Source organism: Barbus barbus (assembly GCF_936440315.1).
Source record: "Barbus barbus genome assembly, chromosome: 2".
In the NCBI taxonomy this organism is placed as follows: domain Eukaryota; kingdom Metazoa; phylum Chordata; class Actinopteri; order Cypriniformes; family Cyprinidae; genus Barbus; species Barbus barbus.
The window spans coordinates 8,436,147-8,455,151 of record NC_136730.1 but is presented as its reverse complement, the minus strand read 5'-3'; the positions used below and the strand labels follow the sequence as shown (position 1 = coordinate 8,455,151).

The window sequence follows — 19,005 nt, the reverse complement described above, 5'->3', positions numbered from 1 at the left end:
TGGAAAATAGAGAAACGTGGTTATGAACTGAAACCTGTCTAGGAATACAAAGGTATTCAGATCACTCGACTGTCAAATATGAAAGATCTCTTTCAGGCACATTCCGTTTACTGAACGCATATTCATATGTCTGTGTGCTCTGCCACCTGCTGGACAGAATTCGGACTAGTGACAAAATTACAGGGGATATTAGTTTTGATTGAATGATAATTTTATCATTATAAGCTTCTGGTTTACTACCCTGTATCAAATGGTAATGCAAAATACAATTCTGGCGCATAAAAATATTCCTTAGTTGTATTCCATTGTCCCTGTTATTCATGGATAAATTTGTAATATATGGTGGCTTGAAGTACTGTATGCAAATTAAATAATGCTATTTAAATCATGTTTACTATTTGAATCATTTAATTTAAATGTCAGATTTACCTATGTTTCAGCATCACCGTGTTTTGCCAAAATGAAATGTTTTATGGGATTAAAATAAAATTGTATGTGCATATGTGGGAGGGTTAAGAAATACTAGGTGTTGGAGTAAGATGTTTATAAAATTAAAAAGCAATTTCATAAATCATTTTAAATAATTGTCACCAGTGTGTGTGTGTGTGTGTGTGTGTGTGTGTGTGAGAGAGAGTTTTTAATGAAATAAATTCAGCGAATCTTCGCATTTTTTGTTTGTTGATACATGTAAATTTACAATGATTGGATACTGATTTTTTTTAATCAGTCCATATAAAATGCTCTTTATTTTTCAAGGTTTACATTTCTTACATTTTTTTTTTCTGTATGCTTTTAGTCAACGCACACAGATAAGAAGCAGCCTTAAAGTATTCCGCTCATATCTTTCATGTGCAGTCTACTTAATGCACAATAAAAGCAATTAACATGCCCCATCCGAGAGCTGCACTGCATCTCTGCCGGGACTCGAACCCGGAGCCTCTGGATTAGAAGTCCAGCGCGCTATTCCATTGCGCCACAGAGACCGAGCCAATAAAAATCGATCAGACCCGCTTTAGAAACACACTGCACAGCGTACGGCTTCATCAGCATCCAGCAGCATCAGGACCACCGCCATTTTGGTTCTCCGAGGACTGCCAGTAGAGGGAGCTCTATGCTCAACTAAACAGCCGCTTTGAGCCAACATGGCGGACTCCCACTGCAGTTTAAATAACGAATTAAGATTAAAAAATGCTAATATTTATCGTATTTGCTATACTGTTCGCAAAAACAGTAGTTACTATTTTGGCAGTAGTTACAACTACTAATTTTGTTTTCTGTAAAACCATAATATAATTGTAAAATGTATTTTTTTTCTCTCTCTCTCTTTTAGTCTTGCTGACAACAAATATTTTTGGTAACACTTGCTAGGGACCAGTTCTCACTATTAACTAGCTGCTTATTAGCATGCCTGTTATTATTAACATATTGTCTTTTTATTAGTAGCCTACTTATAAAGCACATATGCTGCATGATTCTACATTGCTATACCCAATACCTAAACTTAACAACTACCTATTAATAAGCAGCAAATTCTGAGTTTATTGAGGCAAAAGTTGTAGTTAATGGTTTGTTAATAAGGTCAACTGAACCATAAAATATAGCGTGACCACATTTTTTTTTCATAGAATAATTAAATAATCCAACTAAACAGGATGCCCAGTTATGCAAACTATTTATTTACAGGAAAAATCTGTTAAACTTGACATAAAACAGAAAGTATGAAAATAAATACAATTTTAACTTTTAAGGTATATATATTTCATAGTATGTACAATTTATACAAGTATATATAATTGTATTTTTTTTAATGTCCGAATATTTGTCATGTGACATTCTATACCCATTATTTTGTCTATATCCATTTGTTAGTCAAAAATGTGAACATAATAAACCACACTTTAATACATGTAACAATTCACAGTGTATAGAAAACCTAATTTCTTTAAAGTTTTTTCTTCTTTTTTTACAAAATCTTTTTTAGCAGTACATTTTGTTTGTAAACTATGTGCAAGAACACCCACAAGTCCATAAATGCGGCTGTATAAACAAGCATAGAAAAGTTCTGTAATGTGTGCAAGAGATCAAAGCTCACCATTTCCACATTCCATGCACCTTTTTGCAGTGTTCCTCTATCAAGCTGCATGAAGCTGCTTATGATGTCCGCCGGCCTCTGGATACACCGAGTGGGTACAGTGCAAGCTTCACATACCAGATAATCAGAGCCAACCAACCTGCCCCAGGAAACTCTATTGGTTGCTTTTCTTATCTTCACAATACATTCAATGAAAACAAGCCACTGTCGCGCCAAGAAGAGCAATTTACTGGCAACGTACTGGCAACTGTAATAAGTCAGGTCGAAGTCCATTCTGGAGTTCATTATTCATCAACAGATGAAACAGACAACAGGAGTTTAAGTAATCCTCCTCCTTGCGTAGACATTTTCCTGTCAGTGTACATTTTAAGTTCACCCTGAAACTTCCTGATGTCCTGGAGATTTTCAGTCATCAGAAGTTTTTATACCTGCTTGTGCATCGCATTTGTTGGTAAAAGTAGTGTCTCGGGTTCAAGACTTATCTTGCTTTCTATGATTTCTTCAGTAAAGAAATATAGTCTGCCATCTGTAGGACTCTGATGGTGAAAGAGATTGAAAAGTAAAAGAATATTAATTACAGATTTTTTTTAATGGGGGAATGTGTGAATCTGAAAGGTTTCTGATTGTGAAACTAAATAATAATTGGCTGCACAATTTACCCGTTGATCCTCTGAAATTTTGATGTTGTTGATGAGTATGTCCTTAAACATAAGCGTTGGCACTGGGATTTTTGGGAATATGATGTCTTTATGTCTGAAGGAAGACAAGCAAATTCGGATTTCAGTTCATTCCAGGCCTAATCAATATTCAGATATATATTTAAAGTACTTAAAAGGATTTGCTCATTTTTTACTTCTAACTAAAAACTGATCAGGTTCAATAGTATCTGTGATTCACAGGACGTATAAATAGGATATAAAGAAATCTTAAAAATATATAATAATCTATACGTAATATATAAAACATGATGCAATAGAATTGTTTCAAATGTATTCTTTTCAAATCGAAGAGCAGAATAATGACAATCTAAATCATTCATCACCTTCTGAGCAGCACAAGAGACACTAACAGGCAACAGGAAACTATGAGCGGGATAATAATGACAGCCAGCAATGCAGGCAAATTCGGATATCTGTTCTCACCTACGAAACAGCACAAGGAAAACATTCAAGTTCAACTGTTAAAGACCAGAGGAAAGCACATTTCATTTGCAGGATGTGAAGCAAGTAACTGTACATAAACTACCATTCAAAAGTTTAGGCTCAGCAAGATTTTTTTTATTTTGGAAAATTTATATTTCTAATAAATAATCTTTTGAAAGAATCTTATAAAAAAAAAAAAAAAAAAAAGTTTCCACAAAAAGACATCAACATTGATAATAAATGTTGCTTGAGCAGCAAATCAGCATATGTGACCCTGGACCACAAAACCAGTCTTAAGCAGTACGAGTATATTCGCAGCAAAAGGCAACAATACATTGTTCTTTAATGCCAAAAATCATTAGGATATTAAATAAAGATCATGTTCCGTGAAGATATTTTGTACATTTCCTACTGTAAATATATCAAAAAAGTAATATGCATTGCTAAGAACTTCATTTGGACAACTTTAAAGGTGATTTAATCAATATTTAGATTTTTTTGCACCCTCAGATTCCAGATTTTCAAATAATTGTATCTCAGCCAAATATTGTCTGATCCTAACAAACCATACATCAATGGAAAGCTCATTTATTCAGCTTTAGATGATGTTTAAATCTTAATTAAACAAATTGATCCTTATAACTGGTTTTGTGGTCCAGGGTCACATATTAGAATGATTTCTGAAGGATCATGTGACACTTAAGACTGGAGTAATGATGCTGAAAATTACAATCAAAATATAAAACAGTTACTTTAAATTTTACATGCATTTTTTTTTTTTTTTTTACAATGTAACGTTACTGTTATTTTTTTTATCAAATAAATGCAGACTTTGTGAGCATAAAATCTTGCTGACCCCAAACTTAATGTAAATGAAGTGGATTATCATTATAAAAATCTAAGTAAAGTCTAAAGGTAAAGTGTATTATTTTAGTGTGTTTCCTCAGGTTGTGGCAGTTCAGGAGCTGTTTTATTTATTAAAACTGACATTTTTCTTTATGTTATATACAGTACAATTTACATTAAAATGGTCCAGGAAACTAAAATTGTCCTGCATGCCTTTTTATTTTTACTGTTTTACCCTTGTTGCAGGCTTCCTATTACTATGAGCATTATCCATAACATTTGAATTACATTCCTAATACTTTAACAATCTAAACAATGAGTCATTAGCATAGTTGAATATGATGCTGATTGCTAGGCCCAGACGTACCGTATTCCACCTCATCACTCAGGTCACTCTTCCCTGCACCACATTTGTCTGAGAAGATAATCTGAACTCTGGCTCTGTACTTGCAGTCTGAGGCATAGTCCACTTCATACTTGCTATCTTCTTTGACCATTCCTGATGCAATCTGTAAACACAACAACAGAAAGGATCAGAAAATCATAGAATATAAGAAGCAGAGTCTTGTTTAACATGACACTACACTCCATGGCGCAATAATAGCTCTTCCAAGGCAGTGCTTTAAATGTGTGTTGATACATATTGCATTGTTTAAATGTCCTTTTTCCATCAAAAGAGGGCAGAACATGATTTACCTTATCGCACATGCTGTATGTGTAGTTGTAATTGTAGCAATGAGGTTCAAACTCTAAATCGGATTGGTTTGTTTGAAAACGGAGATTCTGCCCGTCTCTCTGGATTGTAAATTGAGGTTTTTTTAGTTTCACTGCAAAGAAAGCCCCCAAAAAGACCACTATTAATTAGTGAAACAAACAGTAAGGCAATTGACATTAGAAAATGTGAAAATTGTAGCTCATATTCTCTCAGCTCTTGCAGATCAGAATCAGAATCAGAATCAGAAGAGCTTTATTGCCAAGTGTGTTTGCACACACAAGGAATTTGTCTTGGTGTTATGAGCTTCCAGTACAGAAAGTACAAACATAGTGCAGACAACATATAATTAAGGTGATAAAGAACACTAATGAAGAGAATATAAAATAATTAAGAATAACAATAGTAATAAAAATAAAAATATACAGAAAAGAGACTTGACCATAGACAGAACTGTGAATGTGCATGTGTCCTATGTACAGATGAAGGTTTGATGGGTTATTTACAGATGTACAGTACCGGGGTGTGTTATGTGTTGTTAAGGTGGGATACGGCCTGGGGGAAAAAACTGTTCTTGTGTCTGGCTGTTCTGGTGCTCAGTGATCTGTAGCGCCGGCCAGAGGGCAACAGTACAAAGAGAGAGTGAGCTGGGTGTGAGGGGTCCAGAGTGACTTTCTTAGCCCTTTTCCTCACTCTGGAGGTGTAAAGTTCTTGGAGGCTGGGCAGAGGGGCACCGATAATTCTCTCAGCAGTCCTAACTGTCCGTTGTAGTCTTCTGATGTCTGTTTTGGTAGCTGAACCAAACCAAACAGTTATAGAAGAACATAGGACAGACTCGATGCTTGCAGAGTAGAACTGTTTCAGCAGCTCCTGAGGCAGGTTGAACTTCCTTAGCTGGCGGAGGAAATACAGCCTCTGCTGGGCCTTTTTCGCAATAGAGTCAATGTGATTGTCCCACTTCAGGTCCTGAGAGATGGTGGTGCCCAGGAATCTGAATGACTCTACTGAAGTCACAGTGCTGTTCATGATGGTGAGTGGGGGGAGAGCAGGGGGGTTTCTCCTGAAGTCCACTATCATCTCCACATTTTTGAGCGTGTTCAGCTCCAGGTTGTTAAGACTGCACCAGACAGCCAGCTGCTCAACTTCCTGTTTGTAAGCAGACTCGTCACCGTCCTTGATGAGGCCTATGACTGTAGTGTCGTCCGCAAACTTCAGGAGCTTGACAGAGGGGTCCTTTGATGTGCAGTCATTCGTGTAGAGGGAGAAGAGCAGTGGGGAGAGAACGCAACCCTGAGGGGCGCCAGTGCTGATGGTGAGAGTCCTGGATGTGAGTTTGCCCAGCCTCACTAGCTGCTGCCTGTCTGTCAGGAAGCTGGTGATCCACTGACAGATGGAGGAGGGCACAGAGAGCTGTCTCAGTTTGTCTGAGAGAAGGTCAGGTATGATGGTATTGAAGGCCGAGCTGAAGTCCACAAATAAGATCCTTGCATAATTCCCAGGTTTGTCGAGGTGTTGCAGGATGTAATGCAGTCCCATATTGACAGCGTCATCCACAGACCTGTTTGCTCTATAGGCAAACTGAAGAGGATCCAGCAAGGGTCTAGTGATGTCCTTCAGGTAGGCCAGGACCAGTCTCTCAAGTGACTTCATGACCACAGACGTGAGTGCGACAGGTCTGTAGTCATTAAGTCCAGTGATTTTGGGCTTTTTGGGGACGGGAATGATGGTGGAGCGTTTGAAGCAGCGGGGAACTTCACACAGCTCCAGAGATCTGTTGAAGATTTGTGTAAAGATGGGGGCCAATTGGTCAGCACAGACTTTTAGACAGGCAGGTGAAATACCGTCTGGTCCTGAAGCTTTCCTAGATTTCTGTTTTCTGAAGACCCGGTTCACATCCTCTACACAGACTTTAAACGCAGGTAGAATGGTGGGGGAGGGAGTAAGGGGGGTTGCAGGGGGGGAAGGTGAATGTGTGAAGTGCAGATCAGAGCGGGTGCTGGGTGTCAATCTGGCCTTTTCAAATCTGCAGTAAAACACATTGAGATCGTCAGCCAGTTGTTGATTCTCTGCAGACTGTGGGGGTGGTGACTTGTACATGGTGATGTTCCTCAGACCAGTCCATACCGACGCCGGATCGTTGGCTGAAAGTTCTTTTTTCAACTTCTCAGAGTAGTTCTTTTTAGCCACTCTGATCTCCTTTGTTAGTCTGTTCCTGGCCTGGTTATACAAGATTTTATCCCCACTTCTGTAAGCGTCCTCTTTGGCCTGACGAAGCTGTTTGAGTTTCCCAGTAAACCACGGTTTATCATTATTGAATGATAAGAATGTCCTGGTGGGGATGCATATATCCTCACAGAAACTGATATACGATGTTACAGTCTCTGTGAGTTCATCAAGATCGGTGGCAGCGGCTTCAAAAACAGTCCAATCAGTGAGGTCAAAACAAGCTTTTAAATCTTGCTCTGCTTCATTAGTCCATCTTTTAACAGTTCTTAATACAGGCTTAGAAGATTTGAGTTTTTGCCTATAGGTCGGTATGAGATGAACCAAACAGTGATCAGAGAGCCCCAGAGCTGCCCGTGGGACAGAGTGATATGCATCCTTAATTATTGTGTAACAATGATCCAATATATTACTGTCTCTGGTGGGACATGTAACGTGCTGTCTGTATTTTGGCAGTTCGCGGGAGAGATTTGCTTTATTAAAATCTCCAAGAATGATTAAAAAAGAGTCCGGGTACCTTTGCTCTGTTTCAGATATTTGTTCAGCCAGCTGTTGCATCGCGGCGCTCACGCACGCGTCCGGAGGCACGTACACATTCACGAGAATGAAGGAGCAAAACTCTCGGGGCGAATAGAACGGCTTACAGTTTATGAAGAAGGCCTCCAAATTAGGAGAACACATCTTCTTCAGAGTTGTTACATCTGAACACCAACCTTCATTTATGTAGAAACATAGTCCACCACCTCTCGTTTTCCCCGTTAGCTCCGTGATGCGGTCTGATCTGAACAGCTGATATCCCGGCAAATGAAGCATGTTATCCGGGATGTTTTCACTCAGCCAGGTTTCAGTGAAGCACAATGCAGCAGAGTTTGAAAAGTCCTTATTTGTGTGGGTGAGGAGAAGTAGTTCATCCATTTTGTTAGGAAGGGATCGGAGATTCGCTAGATGAATGCTTGGGAGCGCAGTTCGGAAACCGCATTCGCGGAGTTTAACCAGCGCGCCGGCGCGCTTCCCTCTTTTCTGTCTGAGCGCGCGTTTGACTAGGACCGCTGCCCCTCCGACCAAAACATCCAACAAAGCGTCTGAATAATCAAAAACCGGAAAAAAATTGTCCGGTGTGTGTTGCCTTATGTCCAGTAGTTCGTCTCTGGTAAAACTGACAGTAGGAGAATGACTAAACACAGAACAAACAAACAAAAACAACAAAAGTACGGGAGCGTTCCACACCACAGCAGCCATACTCGGCGCCATCTTGAGATCAGATATAATGTTTGATGTGTTTTCTTAACTTAATCAACATGCTGCATTTGAGAGAACTGGCTATTTAACTGCCTTTCTGTGCATGTTAAAAAAAAAGTGCATGTTTACCGTATTGTGCTGGCCAGTCATCCATGAAAGTGTTGTATACAGGGCTACCCATATGAGTGCCATTGAACAAGTAGAACATGCTTGTAGTTATGTCCTTGAGAAATGTATTGTGTATGATGCATTCTCCAATCTTCATATCATTGCATTTTATTACCGTATCTATCTGAGGTGACCTGAAACACACAGGTTAACAACCAATGCATGGATGAAAGGAATATAAATGACAAATGAAAGGGAAATATACAAAACAATAGTAAGAAAACGAGTTACACACCAGTAATAAAAACCAAGGTCTTGGACGACGACATCAGGACTCCAAGTGCACTTCAACATGTTATGGGAATACTCATAGCCCCTGTTTTTCACTAGCGTCACTGAAATAAATGTGGAGATTTCAAATCAGTCCCCAAGACTGGAATTTTAAAATTATATCTCAGTTCAAATTAATCTGTGGATTATGTATAAAGTGAATCTTAATGCTTGAGTTCCTTGACTATGAAAATCAGTGGTTTATTCTGTAAGTCTTGATGGTCTATGAAAACTGGAACATTCAGAACTCAAAGAGACTCGGTATGAAATGTGACATCACAAAGTTGCATGCACATGAATGCATCAACACATAACACCCACATTTACATGTCAATGTATGACATTGATTCAGTTACGGTGAAGCAACAAGTGGAAAGCAGGAAAGATGCTATTATTCCCAGAAAAGTTATTGTTAATAACAGAAAAACTAACAATAAATACAAAAACAAGCTGCTATTCTGCATATTAGTGGTTAAACTATTTTTTTATTAATTTTACAAAGCAGGATTGTTGAAACGTGTTATTTACTATCTTTAAATTAAATTGTGCAATATCATATGTACAATACTGCTACAGTAAAATTAACATTTATTTGACATATATTTACTAAAATAATCTGAAATATTTAAAATGTATGCAGCTAAATTGAAAGAAAAACATATTTTGGATAGCAACCTCTTGATTCTGTTTTGTAATTTTTATTGTAGGAATGAATATATTCTATTATATATGTTCTTTATCCAATAATACCATAACACATAATAAAATAAACATACCTCAGTGACTTAAGTTCAATATGCAATGATTAAAAATGTACCAAAAAGCATCTAACATGAGATAGTTGGTTATCATGCAGGGTACCTGTAGGTGGAGGGATGCTAATGTCCAAAGATGGACTATGGTTTTTGTTTCCACAGTTTTCAGGGTTCACTGTAACACTGATGCACAGTCCATTCTCATTGGAGATATTAAATTTGCAGGTTGTGTTTTGGACTCTCTTGGTGCGGCCTGGTTTGGCTTGTTCGGATTTTACAGAACAGTCCTGTTGGTGACAGAGGATTTTCATGTAAATGTACAGTCTGTTTGTACTCGCGTTCATTTTGTGTTACTGTGAGTGTGTGTGTGTGTGTCTGTGTGCATTACGCCATACTGAGTAAAAATGAGTCACTGGTTTCTAATGAAAACCTCCCATTATTCCTTTCCAGAATATTTTCCCCAAAGTTACAGCTTTTTCAAGATGATAAAACAATCAAAAAATAATGTAAAACACATTCTCTTTACTAGGCACAAAGGCATAAAATATTTTAATATATTTTAGGGATTTGTTTTGTGCATAAATGAACAAGCAGTGCCTGCAGGTCAACAGACCAGCTCCAAAAGGAAACTACACAAGAGCATAAGTAAAGTATCATGTTGTTAGACAAACCACACAAATGAATTAGCATTTTTAATCTCTTTCACTATATAAAGACATTTCAACACACACACACACACACACACACACACACTGGTTTCCATGTTTTATGGGGACTCTCCATAGGGGTATTGGTTTTTATACTGTACAAACTGCATTTTCTATCCCTTTACCCAAATCCTACCCCTAAACCTTTCTGCATTTTTAGATTCTGTATGATTTATAAGCTTGTTTCATTATGGGGACCAAAAAAAGTCCCCACAATGGCAAAATGTACTTTCCCCGTAATGTAGGAAATATCAATATATAGGTTTAATTTATATATATATATATATATATATATATATATATATATATATATATATACACACACAGTCAGGTCCATAAATATTGGGACATCGACACAATTCTAACATTTTTGGCTCTATAAACCACCACAATGGATTTAAAATGAAACGAACAAGATGTGCTTTAACTGCAGACTGCCAGCTTTAATTTGAGGATATTTACATCCAAATCATGTGAACGGTGTAGGAATTACAACAGTTTGCATATGTGCCTCCCACTTGTTAAGGGACCAAAAGTAATGGGACAATTGGCTTCTCAGCTGTTCCATGGCCAGGTGTGTGTTATTCCCTCATTATCCCAATTACAACGAGCAGATAAAAGGTCCAGAGTTCATTTCAAGTGTGCTATTTGCATTTGGAATCTGTTGTTGTCAACTGTCAAGATGAGATACAAAGAGCTATCACTATCAGTGAAGCAAGCCATCATTAGGCTGAAAAAACAAAGCAAACCCATCAGAGAGATAGCAAAAACATTAGGCATGACCAAAACAACTGTTTGGAACATTCTTAAAATGAAGGAACGCACCGGTGAGCTCAGCAACACCAAAAGACCCGGAAGACCACGGAAAACAACTGTGGTGGATGACCGAAGAATTCTTTCCCTGGTGAAGAAAACACCATTCACAACAGTTGGCCAGATCAAGAACACTCTCCAGGAGGTAGGTGTATGTGTGTTAAAGTCAACAATCAAGAGCAGACTTCACCAGAGTGAATACAGAGGGTTCACCACAAGATGTAAACCATTGGTGAGCCTCAAAAACAGGAAGGCCAGATTAGAGTTTGCCAAACAACATCTAAAAAAGCCTTCACAGTTCTGGAACAACATCCTATGGACAGATGAGACCAAGATCAACTTGTACCAGAGTGATGGGAAGAGAAGAGTATGGAGAAGGAAAGGAACTGCTCATGATCCTAAGCATACCACCTCATCAGTGAAGCATGGTGGTGGTAGTGTCATGGCGTGGGCATGTATGGCTGCCAGTGGAACTGGTTCTCTTGTATTTATTGATGATGTGACTGCTGACAAAAGCAGCAGGATGAATTCTGAAGTGTTTCGGGCGATATTATCTGCTCATATTCAGCCAAATGCTTCAGAACTCACTGGACGGCGCTTCACAGTGCAGATGGACAATGACCCAAAGCATACTGCAAAAGCAACCAAAGAGTTTTTGAAGGGAAAGAAGTGGACTGTTATGCAATGGCCAAGTCAATCACCTGACCTGAATCCGATTGAGCATGCATTTCACTTGCTGAAGACAAAACTGAAGGGAAAATGCCCCAAGAACAAGCAGGAACTGAAGACGGTTGCAGTAGAGGCCTGGCAGAGCATCTCCAGGGATGAAACCCAGCGTCTGGTGATGTCTATGCGTTCCAGACTTCAGGCTGTAATTGACTGCAAAGGATTTGCAACCAAGTATTAAAAAGTGAAAGTTTGATTTATGATTATTATTCTGTCCCATTACTTTTGGTCCCTTAACAAGTGGGAGGCACATATGCAAACTGTTGTAATTCATACACCGTTCACCTGATTTGGATGTAAATACCCTCAAATTAAAGCTGACAGTCTGCAGTTAAAGCACATCTTGTTTGTTTCATTTGTATAGAGCCAAAAATGTTAGAATTGTGTCGATAAGTGTCCCAATATTTATGGACCTGACTGTATATATATATATATATATATATATATATATAGTACAGTTTCAAATGAGTTTCAAACTTAAATATTGCAACACTAATATTTTGTTCCATATTATTTTAAAATTTTGAACACACAAACACAAATCACAAATAAAGTTGCCAAGAATCCAAACAACAGAGTTCCAGAACTTGCTTTTTTCCCTCTTCCTCTCACATTACCAAACCTTGATAATGTGCCTAATGTATGATGAGGGTCTTAGAATTAAGAGCTGGTCTAATCTAATGATATGATTTAAATCAATGTCATATTAAATAACTGGTCTTATTAACAGGTTTTCTAATTAAATACAGCCTGTGTCAAACTTCATGATATCAGTACAACTGGCCGTGCTGTTTGCTAACCCGACTAGTTCTCCTATAGATGGAAGTGACTTTTCAGAAGTACTATTTTTAACTCTGAAATTCCCTAAAATACCACAGGTGCCTATCAAATCAACCAAAGTTCATCTAAATCAGATTATCTGTTTGTAATTAATGTGTAACATGTATGCAAGTACTTGAACATAATTTGTTTCAAATGTGCATCGTAAGAACCTAAAACACGTCAGATAAAAGCTTATTTGATTGCAAAGGCTCAATTTGTAACCTCAGTTAGCTTTTTTCATAATTGCTCCAACGTGTACACATTTCCATAAGATTTCGTTTACTTTGTGCAAACATCATCTCAAGAGTTCATGAAAACAGGGCTTTGAAAGGAAGTACACAGTGTAAGTTGCACAGTGAGTGTTTTATCTGGCGCACTACCAGCTTTCCAGCAGCCGCCACCACAACATTTAAACAATGACAGGCGCAGTGTTCTTAAAATTAAATTAAATGCGTTACATTAGTACTTAGTTGTATTGTTAGATTAGATTAAGAAAATGTGGGACAACAAAACCATTTTTTGTTTTATTGTTATTCACCATTATATGACAGCATACATAGAGTAAAATATTTTAAACACCGTTTATTTTATTGTAAAGGTCAATGCACACCGAGTCCGAAATTTTCGTATGCATTTTTTCAAATTCGTCATCCTTTCCTATCAAAATGCTTGCTACAGATGCAAAAACGCAGAAAATCAAACCTGATCTGAATTTTTTTATGACGGACGAAAGTTTTGGAGGCAGTGTGTAAACGTGATTGACACAACATGCGGTCGTATTTATTTTTGAACATGCAAACATTTCGGACTCAGTGTGTAATGACCTTTAGTATGCATTTGGTTTCATTAGCATAACATTAATTTAGAGTCCACATGGAATATTAGTACATATAAATACTTAGGCTATAAAACTACAGGGCTATTTGAATCGAGAAGGCAAAAATGCCACTAAATATAGTAAAGACCTGTCACAGCTGCTTGCATAACTCCTAATTGAATATAATAAACTAGTCCTTGGAGACCTGTCCACATTTGTCCTTTTGGGTTCTGTCCCAAGCTATTTTAAAGTTAGGAAAATGCACCTGCGCTAAAGTTTTGAAACCTTGAAATATTTGCTGGGAAAATCAATCAATAAAAAAAAAAAAAGTGAAATGATGTTTTATTAACAAGTTTCGGGAAGAGCACGATCAGATAATCAACCAATTTGGCACAGGTTTAACTTGTTTAGCTAACCATCCTAACTAAAAAAAAAATCTTTTTCCTGAAAATACTAGTTAACGTTATCGCATTGGACTCAAACTTACTGACTTTGTGCACATAGGGTACAAATATTTCTCATAAATGTTTTTAGAATTTTCGTAATTTTTTGTGGGTTTTATTTCACCTAGTCACACTCGTTGTGTTCCCGGTCAAAAATGACCGGACTCCGAACAACTGCTTATAAATCTGTCATTATGCTATATTATCACCAAATATTGGATTCAATCTTTTTGTCAACTTGTTTTCTTTCATTTAGGACTGGTTTTGTGTTTCTATTTGCATCCGATTAATCGTAGGCCTCATTTATCTGAAAGTAGGCACCTCATTTTGAGTGAAAAAAGCATTTTTTATGAATAATTTTCATAATATGAGAGAAAAAATTATGAAAATTTGCACTGTTTCTCACACTAGTGTACTTTAATGTTTAATCAAGAAGTTTGCTTTTAAATGCTTTTATTTTGTACAAAATTGCACAAAGTAACACTTGTCAAAAATGGCCGGCCATTGAAAGTGAATGGGGAAGAATGAAAGAAACAACTAGTGTTCAGGAGCATGTTGTGCTTGCAAACAAAGACCTTGGACCTTTGCATACACACACACACACACACACATCTATGCATACAAACTATTTTATTACACCTATTTCATCCTACCCTGAACTGCATGCAATATCCTTTTATGAATCTGATATAACTCTCTCTCTCTCTCACACACACACACACACACACACATGCTCAGACTGCCTTGTCTTTAGCCTGCATTGACCTCAAAAATAATCTTTTCTTTCACCACATATTCTAGACTACTGAGCCCCTTAGAGCTCATGGTGGTGGAAAGATTTCGGGGTGGGTGAAAAAAATTCGGGGTGGGAGGAAAACATATTTTTCAAATCTTTTGCGTTCCCTCGCAAAACTTTGCGTTCTCTCGCAAATATGTTTGCGTTCCCTCGCAAAACTTTTCGTTCTCTCGCAAAGATGTTTGCGTTCCCTCGCAAAACTTTTCGTTCTCTCGCAAAGATGTTTGCGTTCCCTCGCAAAACTTTTCGTTCTCTCGCAAAGATGTTTGCGTTCCCTCGCAAAACTTTTCGTTCTCTCACAAAGTTGTTTGCGTTCTCTCGCAAAGATGTTTGCGTTCTCTCGCAAAGATATTTGCGTTCTCTCGCAAAACATTGCGTTCTCTCACAAAGATGTTTGCTTTCTCTCGCAAAGATGTTTGCGTTCTCTCACAAAGTTGTTTGCGTTCTCTCGCAAAGATGTTTGCGTTCTCTCGCAAAGATATTTGCGTTCTCTCGCAAAACATTGCGTTCTCTCACAAAGATGTTTGCTTTCTCTCGCAAAGATGTTTGCGTTCTCTCACAAAGTCGTTTGCGTTCTCTCGCAAAACATTGCGTTCTCTCGCAAAGATGTTTGCGTTCTCTCACAAAGATGTTTGCGTTCTCTCACAAAGATGTTTGCTTTCTCTCGCAAAACTTTGCGTTCTCTCGCAAATATGTACGCAAAGTTTTGCGAGGGAACGCAAACATCTTTGCGAGAGAACGCAGTTTTGAAAAATATTTTTTCCTCCCACCCCGATTTGCGAGGGAACGCAAAAGATTTGAAAAATATTTTTTCCTCCCACCCCGATTTTTTTTCACCCACCCCGAAATCTTTCCACCACCATGAGCTCTAAGCGGCTCCGTACTAGACAAAACATTATGACAATATGTTTAGAGGCTTTCGTGTTCTCTCAGAGTAAACGAAAGTTTACAATTAAATGCTAGAGCATACAAATGCCTCACAGTGCCTTGCTTGTCATTTACACGAGGAAGAGACAACTGAAGAAGAATTTTACAGTGACGATGCATTGCAAGATATATTGGAAGATAAAAATATCACTGGACAAGCTGAAAACCTTGCAACAACTGAAAAGAAGCAATCTTCTGATTTTGAGGACCCAGCTGAAGTTGATGTAACGTTCTGGTCGAGGGATGGAAAAAAAAAGATTATTTTGAAGTCAATGCAGGCCAAAGACAAGGCAGTTGGAGCATTTGTGTACATTGTGTGTGTGTGTGTGTGTGTGTGTGTGAGAGAGAGAGTTATAATATGAGATTCATAAAAGCATATTGCATACAGTTCAGGGTAGGATGAAATAGGTGTAATACAATAGTTTGTATGCATAGATGTGTGTGTGTGTGTGTGTGTGATAGCGTGAGTATACATGCACGCACTGGTCCAAGGCATTTATGTTTGCAAGCACAACATGCTCCTGAACACTAGTTGTTTCTTTCATTCTTCCCCATTCACTTTCAATGGCCGGCCATTTTTGACAAGTGTTACTTTGTGCAATTTTGTACAAAATAAAAGCATTTAAAAGCAAACTTCCTGATTAAACATTAAAGTACACTAGTGTGAGAAACAGTGCAAATTTTCATAATTTTTTCTCTCATATTGTGAAAATTATTCATAAAAAATAATTTTTTCACTCAAAAAATTAGGTACCTACTTTCAGATAAATGAGGCCTACGATTAATCGGATGCAAATAGAAACACAAAACCAGTCCTAAATGAAAGAAAACAAGTTGACAAAAAGATTGAATCCAATATTTGGTGATAATATAGCATAATGACAGATTTATAAGCAGTTGTTTGGAGTCCGGTCATTTTTGACCGGGAACACAAAAGGCGTGACCGGAGTCCGAACACAACGAGAGGGTTATCTTGTTTTAGGGATAGGGGGAGGTACGGCTATATTCCGGGCTCGGAGCCCTCCCCCAGAACAGCACGCCCAAATATATGCGTACCATTTTCTATCGGATTAGAAGTAAGGGTGAACTCGTGAGCCTTTGCCCTCAGTATCTGGAGTGAACCCCCCAGTTGAGCACCAATAACAACAACCAAACATTTCCAGTAAGTGTTGATCATTTCTGCGCATAGCTTAGAGGAATTCTGGCCCAATCCTCCTTAAACACAGCTTAAACTCAGCTATATGTGTGGTCTTTTTTTGCTGGGATTGCTCTCCTCAGGATGTTTTAATTAGATTGAAGTTTGGGAATTTGACTTTGGAAGTTCAAATTAATTTCTGATTTAAATATTTAACAGTAGACTTAGTATACAGCATATCCTCCAGACGATGAAACATATTAAACTTTGAGGAATTGTTTTTTGGACAATCCAGCTGTTCAGTAGACTGTTGGATCTTAAACCCACAAAATGTGGCGAGGATCAGACTTTGATTGAGAAGACCCAGGTTGATGTTCTATCAATAATGCAGGAACTCACTCAAACTTAGCCCTTAAAATTGATCATAAAACTCATCCCAAAGCTTCACACAGCCTATTTCTTCCATAAAAAAATAATATTTTAAAAATAACAAATCTCAAAGATCACAGCATCGATAAAAACATACATGAAGAAATATAAAACGCTCTTATGCGTTCACAGACTTTCTAGTTTCCGAGAAGAAATGCAGCTCATTCAAATAACAGAGAGGTGACTCACCTGAGAATGACGCACTTCTACCGTGTAGTTCACCTTGCAAACAGGGCCGAGATCCTTCGGCTTTTCCCATGTCAAATTAAGAGTGAAAGGTGTTTCCCATTTGAAAGACAGGTTCCTTGGTGGAGGGAGCTCTGTGGGGTTCAAGAGGAGTGGGACAATGTTATGAAGTAGCCTAATATAAAACAAAAACAACGTTCAAGAAGAAAGTAACAGTGGTAGCGGTAGTAACACTCTGTTGTTTTTTGTAATAGTAACAGCTGAGACAAGAAGCACTGGCGGCTCTTCAGGAGAAACTCTCTGACGTCACAGTTTTCTGGATTTATATAGAAAATCCCGCACGCGCTGTCATAGGAAAACTTCAGGGAAGCACGTTCCAGACAAACACGAAACAGAAACAGTAAACCCACCTGATATGCCTTCAGCTCCGACGAACATGAGTGAGACAGAGAAGCATATCATTAGGGAGATATCCCAAACTCGAAACATCCTCTTGAAGGTTTTATCGGATAGTCTATTCCGTGGAAAAGTCCCTTAATCCTGTGTTGATATACTCAAAACGCGATCTTTTCCCTTTTCTTTTTAAGTGGTCGTAGTGGTGCTCGAGATAATAAATCAACAGTTAAATGTCCAATGGACGCGTCTGTCAGCCTCGCGCTCAAAGCAGCAGTGCTTCTGGAGTTTGTTGGACGCGCTGTCAGACGCAGAGGGTGGAGCGCGTGAACTCACATTCACATGCTCTCTATGGATTAAAGGGAACTAGTTTATGGCATTGCCTCATTTCTACAGATTTGAAAGTCTGCTGAATGTCGAGTGCCCAAATTTCGAGTTAAATTACGGATATCGTCCCAGTCGAAAATGACAGAGGAAAGACTCACTGTAAGAAATAAATAAATAGCCTGGAAGTTGACCGGGACATTAATTAAACACACCCCTTAACTCTTACAGTTTTTTTCAATCGATTTGACACATTTTTCCAAACTCCGATCACTGTTCTCAGAGAATTAACACAGTGATCTGAACACTTTGAAATTGTTCATTAATTTCATACAAATTACAAATCATGCAAATAATTTATTCAAAACAATGTGCACAAAACTGTTTCACAATAGGCTACCAGCCAATACTTTAACATAGCCTATCTGAAATATTATTTTACACAAATCACAAACATTTATGTACCATTTGTCCAAACACAACAAACAAAACGAATTTGCATAATAATAATTATTTCTGAGAATCTATCTCACTGTGAGTTTACACGGTTTGATGTCCACATATTCAGCAGCGGCTATAGCATTTCTGTCCTAAAGAAGTGGCCAAATATTAAAGATTAAGTGGAGATTTGAATTAAATGGTGCTTGGTCAATATTAAAGGAGGATTAGATAGCACAGTAAAGTGTAAAAATAATCATCAGGCCGTCCTTTGTTGTAATGCGTAATCTACATTATTAGCTCTATTGTTTATTATGCATTATAGATTTTTGTTTTGTTCAATAAAACCATGATTTCTTGCCTTTAATACTTTATTTGAATTAATTATTATTGCATCATTGCTATTATATGTGTATTTTAAGTCATTTTAAAACTTATTGTTCACTTACATCTATTTTTATTACCACAAAAAAAAATTAAAATATATATATAGACATATTATAATTATAGGGCTCTATGAAATCCATTTTATTTCCAAATTCAGTTTTTTCCATTTAACATTACTCTGTTTTAATGGTTAAATTAAACTGTATTAATCAAAA

The 19,005-nt window shown here is 37.7% G+C and overlaps 1 protein-coding gene across 1 annotated transcript; it reads right to left on the bottom strand.

Annotated features, from left to right (window-relative positions):
• Window positions 1-1,654: 1,654 nt before the first annotated feature.
• On the bottom strand, window positions 1,655-17,953 carry LOC306882736 (interleukin-13 receptor subunit alpha-1-like). The gene is made up of 10 exons (XM_079437588.1): window positions 17,659-17,953; window positions 17,252-17,382; window positions 9,554-9,734; window positions 8,658-8,757; window positions 8,384-8,556; window positions 4,777-4,907; window positions 4,448-4,589; window positions 3,135-3,234; window positions 2,752-2,845; window positions 1,655-2,628 (listed from the first exon to the last, which is right to left on the bottom strand). Exons 1-10 carry the CDS (start codon window positions 17,735-17,737, stop codon window positions 2,515-2,517), a joined length of 1,245 nt encoding a protein of 414 aa, XP_079293714.1. The 5' UTR covers window positions 17,738-17,953; the 3' UTR covers window positions 1,655-2,514.
• Window positions 17,954-19,005: the final 1,052 nt, after the last annotated feature.

Excerpts from the sequence above, each read along its gene's own strand:
- LOC306882736 (XM_079437588.1), bottom strand. The coding sequence starts at position 17,737 with ATGTTTCGAGTTTGGGATATCTCCCTAATGATATGCTTCTCTGTCTCA. Across the intron at positions 9,735-17,251 it reads TAGAAGTGCGTCATTCTCAG|GACTGTTCTGTAAAATCCGA; the intron begins GTGAGTCACCTC and ends TGTCACCAACAG. Across the intron at positions 8,557-8,657 it reads GACCTTGGTTTTTATTACTG|GTCACCTCAGATAGATACGG; the intron begins GTGTGTAACTCG and ends TGTGTGTTTCAG.